At 42.8% G+C, this 9395-nt stretch overlaps 1 protein-coding gene across 1 annotated transcript; it reads right to left on the bottom strand.

The window, feature by feature from the left end:
• Nucleotides 1–5034: 5034 nt before the first annotated feature.
• LOC146618967 (ras-related protein Rap-2b) lies at nt 5035–7627 on the bottom strand. The gene is made up of 2 exons (XM_085371591.1): nt 6762–7627; nt 5035–6177 (listed from the first exon to the last, which is right to left on the bottom strand). Exon 1 carries the CDS (start codon nt 7362–7364, stop codon nt 6813–6815), a length of 552 nt encoding a protein of 183 aa, XP_085227717.1. The 5' UTR covers nt 7365–7627; the 3' UTR covers nt 5035–6177; nt 6762–6812.
• Nucleotides 7628–9395: the final 1768 nt, after the last annotated feature.

Raw genomic sequence — 9395 nt, 5'->3', positions numbered from 1 at the left:
TATTTCTCCATGTTGGGCACATCAGAGAGCCCTAAAACCCACTTAAGCCTTTTTCCCACAGAAAACCGCCGCTTTGTGTAGTCTGAAAACAACACTGCTTAGAGAAGACGATTGCAAAGACAATTCCATCTAAAAATTTAGTTGTTTTAATTGGGCACCCTGATTTTGGAAATCCCAAGGCAGCACTAGCTGGTAGATTTTAAGAGGTAAGCAGGGATTTTATGCATAAACTTGGTAATGGGTTTAAAAATAGCTAGTCCAACCCAATCCAGATCTAGTGATAGCGTGGTGTAGCTGATTTTGCCCTAAGATCTCTATGTGATGTTGCTAGCAGTGGTTAAGGGGTGTGGGTATTATTGTATTAGAAAAAAAAAATCTCCATAACCTTTATCACAACTAGTAGTTTAAACCTTTAACTGCACTCTGTGGTTTCACCCTAGACGTTCCAGCATCACACAAATAGCACGACTTGGCCACGACATCAGCTTGCCTGGTCGAAATGTTGCATCATGTGCCATTCCTAAACATCTGATCAAAGAATGAAACACACAACCAAGAAATTATTTAAGGACATTCACTTCCTGTAAGTCATCTGAGAGATAAGCCAGCCTGTCAGCCAAGCATTAAACCACACCCAAACCACAGTAGCTTCATCTGAAGTCGGTCGTAGAGCACAGACGTTAGTATCAAGTTTGAGCTACTCGGGTCAGAGGTAAAACTGACTTATCAGAGGTGTTACTGAAGGTCTTAATGCTTATTTAAGAACTCATTTCTTCAGCTCTGGATTTTAATTATATAAGTAATTATACCTACAGAAAGATCAAAATCCATTGTGCCATGCCACCACACAATCCATGACCTGATTCTTCCCCCATCATAATTAAAACACTGAATGAAACTGAGCTCAATTACAAATCCGGTCCTTAAGCATTACTTGTCCTCGCTAACATCGCTGAATAAAATCTATTAATCCACACGAGGGACACTGCAAGTGACTAGTCCTGTCTGACTGGCTCCTTTGGCCTACTTTCCTTTTCAGATCGAGCCGTGGTGCGATCCGAGGCAACTGTGCTATGATTATCTAAAGATGGATATAAGGAGCAGTTTGACTGCGTGCCCAGTGGGATCAATCTTGTGACACAGTGGGGCGGTGTCTGGGGGGCCTGTTTAGACAAACCCTGGGCTCTATCTTTTATCCTTTATCACAGCTGCTCGTTCTTTCTCTATTGTTGTGTTAGTTGTAGCCTCTGGATCACACAGGGTTCTATCGGGGCTGTGATCAGAGATCTTTAGCAGATAAAACTCAAGGCCAAAGTACTGAAATTAAGCATGCAGAACACATTTATACCGCTTCTTATCATATCACGACTTCTATCCTTCGCTCTTTTATTTCAGGCTAAAGACATGTCCAGACATTACAGTTAAAGGAATGAGAGGAATGGGAGGAATTCTGGGGCATTCCCATCTTGGCAGAGTCACCTCTGAGCGAGAAGGCCACTCCCTGAATTACAGGCAGAGTTGAGAGAAGGAGATGATTTGCCATCAGTTTACCGAACATCAGCCTGTTCAGTAAACACAGACAATGAAAAGTAAAGAGGTTAGACTTCAAAATTACAGCAATATGTCTAACTTATGAGTGTTTCAGAAGCTGCTGTTAATACTACCACAAGTAATGCCAGTTCAAGGAAAGGTAGAAGAACACGTAAAACAACTGCAATGATTTAATACATGGTTGATCAGGAAACTATTAGGTCTAAACCAGTCTACTGTTCCTGCTAAGGAAGTTAGTACATCAGAGGAGGTGAGAATAGCTTAAGTGTAGCGTATATGTGCGTGTGTGTGTATATGTGTGTGTGTGAGTGAAAAAGAAAAGAAAAAAACAACCTTTAACGGTAAGACAAACATGGACATTCCTGCGTTGTTATGGTAATGCCCTGCACAAAAGGAAATAACACTGTCACACAGAATAAATTAACAAATGCTGCTGCATTTAAAGCGAATTAGACTTTTTGTTTGTGTTTTGGTGTGTTTGTATGAGGGTCAAGTAAGCAAGCCTAATAAAAGTCAAATGGTTTTCAGAGCATATTGCTTTAGACAAATATAGTACACAAGAGGCACATCTGCCAAGGAAAAAAAAGGCAAAACCGCTCTCCTGAACACAACAGGGCCTCAAAAATAGCATGATGATGCTGGGAGAGAATGAGAAGCCTGTAATTCAACAAGGAGCCTATATAGTGATTAAGTCCCATGTTAAAAGAAAAAAAAAAAAAAAATGCAAACACACACCACCCACTCTCACTGGCTCAGTTGCAACATTTCCTGTCAGAGCTATTGCTTCCAACAGCAGAAGAAAAAAAGAGAAGTCTTGCATCAGTGCAACAAGCAGCACACTTATCTTAATCATTAAGAAATCGATATTTTTGCTTTAATGCAACCAGAGCTGCATATTCAAACCTTACAATTATCTTTACGCTCCAGAAATTCTCTTTAAAGTTCAGTCATGCTTCTTGTCATGACCTAAGAAAGTATATGTTTGTGGCAAATGAGAGAAAAGTGCTCAAACAAACCGGCACCCACCCTTCCTCAGCCGACAGTCATCATTCCAGCAGTGACCAAACTCTCACAGGTCACGAGGCCACCCTGAACAGCCATACCACATCCCAACCCCCTCCTTGACCATGGCAACCACATCACATGACTATCACTCATGACCGGGAACCGCTGACAAACTGGACCGTCTGTAAACCTGCGCCACTGATTTCCTGCCGACTGCAACTGAAACCTTTAAAAATAGGCAAGATGTGAAGACAACGCGACAACTCAGGTATTCAGAACGTGACGACAACAGCAACAAAGTGAAACTGGATATCTGAACGGCTGAAGCCAATTCAACCCTGAACGCGGAGATAGCACCAGTGCTGAGTTTTGAACAAAATGAAGGAAGTGAAACTTTCACCTTCTTGCTCCCTAGAAAAAGACAGATAAAAAGAAGCTGGAACTCGACGGGCCCTTTTCTCTACAAAGGGCAAATTCTTCTACTATCAGATGTTTATACCACAGCAAGAGATTGAAACTGTGCAGCAATAGCAGCAACAGAGGAGAGTGGTGTACATTTACAGTAACTGGGGCACTGCTGTACAAACTCCTGCCATCTCATCCACTACCGGTTCAACAATATCATTTCAAGGCAGAGTTCAGTTTCAGCTCTGTTCTTACCTAATTGCACAATCTGTATCAGGGCCTCAGAGGAAACATGCTATTATCCTTGACTTCACATAGATAACACAGCTGGAAAGTAGCCACGGCTTGTGGTCGATCGGAGGGGAGAGTCAAGAACTGCTATCAAGAGCTGCGCAAAAACAAAGCTCTTCTGCACACGCTCAAACCGAACATTAACGTGTGAAGATGTCGTTTCAGCTTCAGGGGTAAAAATTTAGAGTACGTGTGTGTACACGCTCAAGCTGCTTTCACTCACACGGGCAAACTTGAAAAGGAATACGAAGAATATTTATACATACATATATATATATGTAAAAGATAGCCAATAACTTACTATTACTTATTCAATACAAGTTAAAAAGCAACAAAACTGAGGATAGATTTTTGTGTGACATATTTACCTAATATAATGGAAAGCAGAAGAGCAGACTAAGCAACCTGATTACTCGTCTGTTTTCTCATACACCAACTACAATGTCATATCAATATAAAATTTTCAGAGCGAGGTAAAAAAACAAAAACATTTTAATACCACAGTATTGATCTCAGCCTCATCTGCTGTGCAGCAGTGTTCAATTGTAGGTGTTAGAAGTAATATTTGCACTCCACTGCACCCCTGGCTCGCCATGCCCCACAGTCACATGGTATTGGCAAAGCCAAAGAATGCATATGATACCAGCGCTTACAGTGGCTACCAGGCATAAACACACGAGCAACGGTGATGAGCAGGAGCGTGCGCTCAGATTGACAAGACACATATAAGAAATGCTGCAACACTACAAACATACTGTGCAGGCTGAAAAATCAGAGCTCATCCACTCTCAAAGACCGGACTTTATGCGAAGCTCGTCTTGTGTGTGTTTACTCTCTCCCCCACCTCAAGTCATGCTGTGGTCTACCAGCCAGCCGGGGCTAGGTAATCCCCGTAGGTAAACAGAGGCAGAACGGTGGCCTGCTCACTCATACCCGCCTCTCCACATCACACCACAGCACCCACACACACTGCAGCCAGGCTGAACCTCCGGACTGGAACATTGCTACACCCACACAGTTAAAAAGAGATAATTCCCGGGTGTAGCATTGCCCGGCCTCTTCTATTAACGTCTGTGAAGATGCTGAGTGGATAGAGAATCCGAGTCCATTTTGTTGGTGAATCCAACCAAATTCACCTACGATGATTGTGCAGCTACTTTACTAGTTTAAAAACAAAACAAAACCCCTAAATCCCAAAGCTTACTTTGTAAGCTTCATGTAAACACAAAGGAGCTACTCATCTCTTTCAAACTAGTCATGTATGTACGTTCTATTATCTTTCAGTTTTTTTCATTTTACGTAACAGTGGTCCCTGTCTTAACCACATGACAAGTTTTGTTTTTAATGATGAGAATCAACAGCGGTAGAAAGCCAAAGCTTGATTTCTGAAGCAATGAAAAGCAGCTTTCATGTTTCCACAAACGCTGCAAGTAGCTGAGCTTGTATAGCTGCCCATCGAGTTTGTGACACAAAGAGCAATAAACAGGAGTAGGTCCACCACACATGCTGAACCGTGAAGCAGCTCGTGTAAATTTGGGTTGTTTTTAGGGGGGGGGGGGGGGGGGGGGGGGTCATGTTACTGTAACATAAGCACACTGAACATTTACTTTGTCAGCAACAGCTTAATGCAGGGTTTTCTAGTAGCCAAATTATTTGTGTGCTTTTAAGCAAACCTCAGCTGCTGTTTAAGCTAAATTCTTCACCGAACTTCTCGTGACATGTGGTGAAATGAGTAGATGTCCCCAAAGAAAAAGAAAAGAAAAAAGAAAACACAGCCTGGGTTCTTTTTTAAAAAAGCCATTTGTATTAAGTCTTTTTTTTTTTTTTTTCAAAACAGCCAACTGTTAAATGGCTGGTCTGAAATTAAACTTACAATCAGGTTAGATTTGTCAATGGTACATTATCACATTTCCTGTTAAAAACAACAAAAGGAACAGAACAAAACAGAACTCCTTTGAATTGATTGGCCTGGAAATTAAGTGTCGGGTGTTGTGATCATGTCTAAGGGGTTCCAGTACCTGTGCATTTCAAGACATGGGTTCATCCAGACCAAGCAGACATTGCAAAAATTAACACCTTAGACTTCAAAAAGGCCAAAGTAAAACAAACAGAAAACTGCCATTCCATTCAAGAGAAGCCTGCTGTAGTTTTTTTATCGTCAGCTTCCATCCTTACGACACTATCCAGTAGAAGAGTTCACTAGTTTGTGGATTGTGATGTTGAAGGGTTGTTTTGGTTGTGGGTTGGCACTAAATCTGAACAGCTGATTTGTTTCGGAAAGGCACTTGACACAAGGGCGATCGGGTCAGTGTCCTTGTGTCACTTCAGTTAGGGTCCTCTCACACACTTAAAGAGAAAGTGAAGTAAAAAACAAAAAAAAAACAAAAAAAAAAAAACATGAAGTGGCACTCGTCACATTTTCTCCACCACCAGAGACGTGGCGTCAATTTCTTCTGACTTTGGAAAAGAAAGCAGGATTTGGAGTGTTGTGGAGCGTTGCTCCAAATTTGATCAGGCGGCCCAACTCTTTATCTGTCCCAGACTGTGCAGTTACTTAACAAAATATATACTCTAGCTCCCTGTGTTCTTCTCATACAGAAATATCCATTTATGAGTTTTCTTTAAGTGTTTCTTTCCATCTTTTCCATTGGGATGTAGTTCCAGTTGGAAGTACAGTTGGAACTGGTGAGGAGGGGGGGGATGAGGCTGAAACTCTGGATCTGACACTGTGTTGACATCAATGGCGGACACCGATCGTGCAGTACAGATACTCCAACCCAGCAGAATTCCTGAAGAGTGGACCCCTCCCTGTCTCAGTTGCTCCCCCTCCTCCTCGTCCCCCTGCAGCATTCCTCCCTTCATTTTCCTCCAAGGCCAGGGCGAGACACGAAGAAGAGCTCAACAGTACAGACTTGCTGCAACACACTGCCACAAACAAGAAAGGCGGAGAAAAAGAAAGTGTCATGAATGAACTAGAACAACTTCTAGGGAAAACAGATTTCCTCCAAAGCTAAATCTAATCTCGAACTTGCTGACTCTTGAAATGTAGGCCACACAAAAACACTGGAATCTCCCTGTAAACCCCATTCTGGAATATGGCATTTGGCAGTTCTTTTAATAGCTCCGAACTGTAGCTGCACCGATTGAGCCACAAAAGTTTGTAAACCTAATTAAGTGTGCCACTGGCATGCCCCATCCAGTTCTGCAAATGAATCAGAGACTTCCCCTATCTGCTTAGCAAAACAATGGACTGCAAGTGTCCCACTGTACGTTACCGGTAAAAAGTACTGCTGAGTTTTTATAGCTAAGTACTGACAAAAAACAAACTTCAGGCTACGCATTAAAATGAAGACACGTTTAGCTTACATCCGGTGCTTTGCTGCTCGCTAAACAGTACTTAATGTGGACAAGTTGGTAATAAGTACGCTGTTTATATATAGTTCTTGTCACTGCATTGAACAATCAACCGTGTCAGGTTTACACTTTCGGTGTATGGTGTTCCATCTTACCATTGCAAACTTAAAACCGAGCAAAGAAAACTTTGTGATTGTCCATTTTCCTTAAAGAATAACACAAGACGAGCAGCACTGGTCGTCGCCATTTGGTGTTGAGGCATAGTTCATCTGTCGGACTATTTCTGCAAACAGTTCGTCCACAGAGCTTTTATTTTTGGCTGAAGTTTCCATGAACGGGCAGTTCCATTCGTCCGCCAGAGCCTTCCCTTCACCGGACGAAACCTCCCTTTCCCCCTCCAGGTCCACTTTGTTTCCAACCAGAATCATCGGCACTCTTTCGTACCGTTTCACCCGAATAATCTGATCCCTCATCGGTTTGATGTCCTGGAAGCTCTGCTGGTTCACCAGGCTGTAGACCAGAATAAAACCCTGGCCGTTTTTGATGTACAGGTCTCGCATGGAGGCGAACTGCTCGGTCCCAGCCGTGTCCAAGATCTCCAAGACGGACGGAGAGGAGTCCACCTCGATCTCCTTCCTGTAAAAATCCTCTATCGTGGGGTCGTATTTTTCTATGAAAGATCCCGTCACGAACTGGACGGTTAGTGCCGATTTACCGACGCCCCCGGACCCGAGAACCACTACTTTGTACTCTCTCATGGTGCCTAAAACAGCCGCCGCCGCTGCTGCTGCTGCTGGTTCCTCTCCGCTGTGAGCCCGCTAGCCGCCCTGCTGGGTTTCAAACCGCTCACCGTTGCACCTCCGCCAGCACTTTTGTACGGGCTCCGGTCGCTGAAAACCGGGCGTGGCTGTCAACTATCGCCGTTCAGGAGGTGAATACAGTTGTTTTGCGCCCACGCTCACCATTTGTATTGTGGCATGCTGAGGTCCCGAATACAGCCCTACCGGTTCTTGAGCAAGCTTCCCCCGTTTTCGTTCAAGTAGCCACCGTGCGTCCGTAGCTTTCTTTTTCACAATCAAGTCGAATGTAGCGGAAAACAACTGCTTCCTGTTTGCACCTTCAAAATAAAAGCGCTATAGCGATCCATGCAGTAAATCTCACCGTATTATGTTTTTACCACTCATCGAATACATTATCTTTTTTTATTTAAATCATATTCAATTTAATTCTAGATGTTTTTATTGCTAATTAATCGTTTTAAGGAATTTATCACAGACTCCCAATCTTAATGCTTTGATTTCCGGTGTGAGCATACTAACTTCTGGATACCTGACAAAGAGCCTGCCCTGCCTGCCCACACTCGTCACGCAGTCTGCGTCTTACGTCACTCAGTAAATACTCTGGCCAGTGTTTAGTTAAAGGTGCAGTACGGCTGTTATCGCATAGTCAGCGTGGTTGATAGCCTCAATACTCATACAGACTTGCCACACCTTAGTTTCGACATCACTGATCTTTGGGCTTACTACCGCTTGACTCATTCTAAATAACTTACGGGAAAAGCCAGCCTTTTGTGATTTCTACACACAGCTTGTTGCGTATCCATTAGCAATGATGTTTTCCCCCCTTCCTCTCATCACAAACATTTCACTAGTTTCAATATTTCCAACTAGGATTTAACAAGTCAAGCTGAATTACAATATAAGATGTTAATTATGATAATGATTAGGAAATATGTGGCCGACGTGCTGTTTGTGCTTAACGAGGGAAGGGCATAGAGAACAATGAAATGCCTCATGTGAGACGTGAACCCCCCACCCCCCTATATGTGACACATTGGAGGGCTTTCGTCTCCAATGTGTTTATTTTTTATTTGTTTGTATAGAAACCTCGAATCAGATAAATCTTAATTTCCTTGTTCAGCAACTTGGTTCTTTGGGCCACTTTTGTGAGTCAGCCAAAACATTACCAGAAACACATGCAAACCCAACAGGAAGGAAAGTTGTTTTTCTGTCATGCACAACTAATGGCTTGTGTTGCAAACTTTAATCCCAGTGAAACGCCATGTGATAAGCTTTTAATAAAAGTAGTTATTTAAGTCATCCCATGTCTTTGTACGTGCATGTGAGTGTGTTCACAGTCATCATTATGTCTGCTTGTAAGCTTGTAAAGTAACCGCTGATTTCAATCAGCGCCTGGAAGCAGTGACGATTAAACCACAGCTGTGACATAATCACCTCCAAGGATGCCTTGGAAAATTCTTCTGGATCAATAGAAGTTTAATCTTTCCACAACTCCCCATCAGTGATACACCACACACTCGTGAAGTTTGATTATAATGCAATAATGAACTAAACCCATGAGTCAGTCTTAAGCCAAAAGAATACACTATATTTTAAAACATTTACACACAGATGGAAACAGACTTTTCCTTAGAAAGTCTGAGGATTTTCCCATAGGTTTAGTTTGAGGCGACGGTATGGGAAATGTGTGGATTTCACCATCGTGTGGGCTTCCCAAAGGCCCTGCAGGCAGCCCCTACCCAAATCCCATTAAGAAACAACAAGCCAAAGCCTATATGAAGACAAATAGCACTCAAGCCTCGGGGGAGTGAAGGGTAATGTGACTTAAAGCCTTGTGATGTGGATTGTCACATCTGTGAGAGTGGTCACTGTGAATGTAAGGAGCAGACCGTCCTGTTGGAGTTTATTTTCACACACTGCTGATAATTAGATAGACATGGCCACATTAACACTAAATGGTATGCAAAACCCCAAGGTGAATTGTTAGCA

Source organism: Diplotaxodon limnothrissa, linkage group LG14 (assembly GCF_057381915.1).
Source record: "Diplotaxodon limnothrissa isolate DT_005_m linkage group LG14, D_limnothrissa_male_GT1.1, whole genome shotgun sequence".
Classification (NCBI taxonomy): Eukaryota; Metazoa; Chordata; class Actinopteri; order Cichliformes; family Cichlidae; genus Diplotaxodon; species Diplotaxodon limnothrissa.
This window is presented reverse-complemented; position numbering and strand designations above follow the sequence as displayed.

Coding starts and splice junctions, on each gene's coding strand:
- LOC146618967 (XM_085371591.1), bottom strand. CDS start 7,364: ATGAGAGAGTACAAAGTAGTGGTTCTCGGGTCCGGGGGCGTCGGTAAA.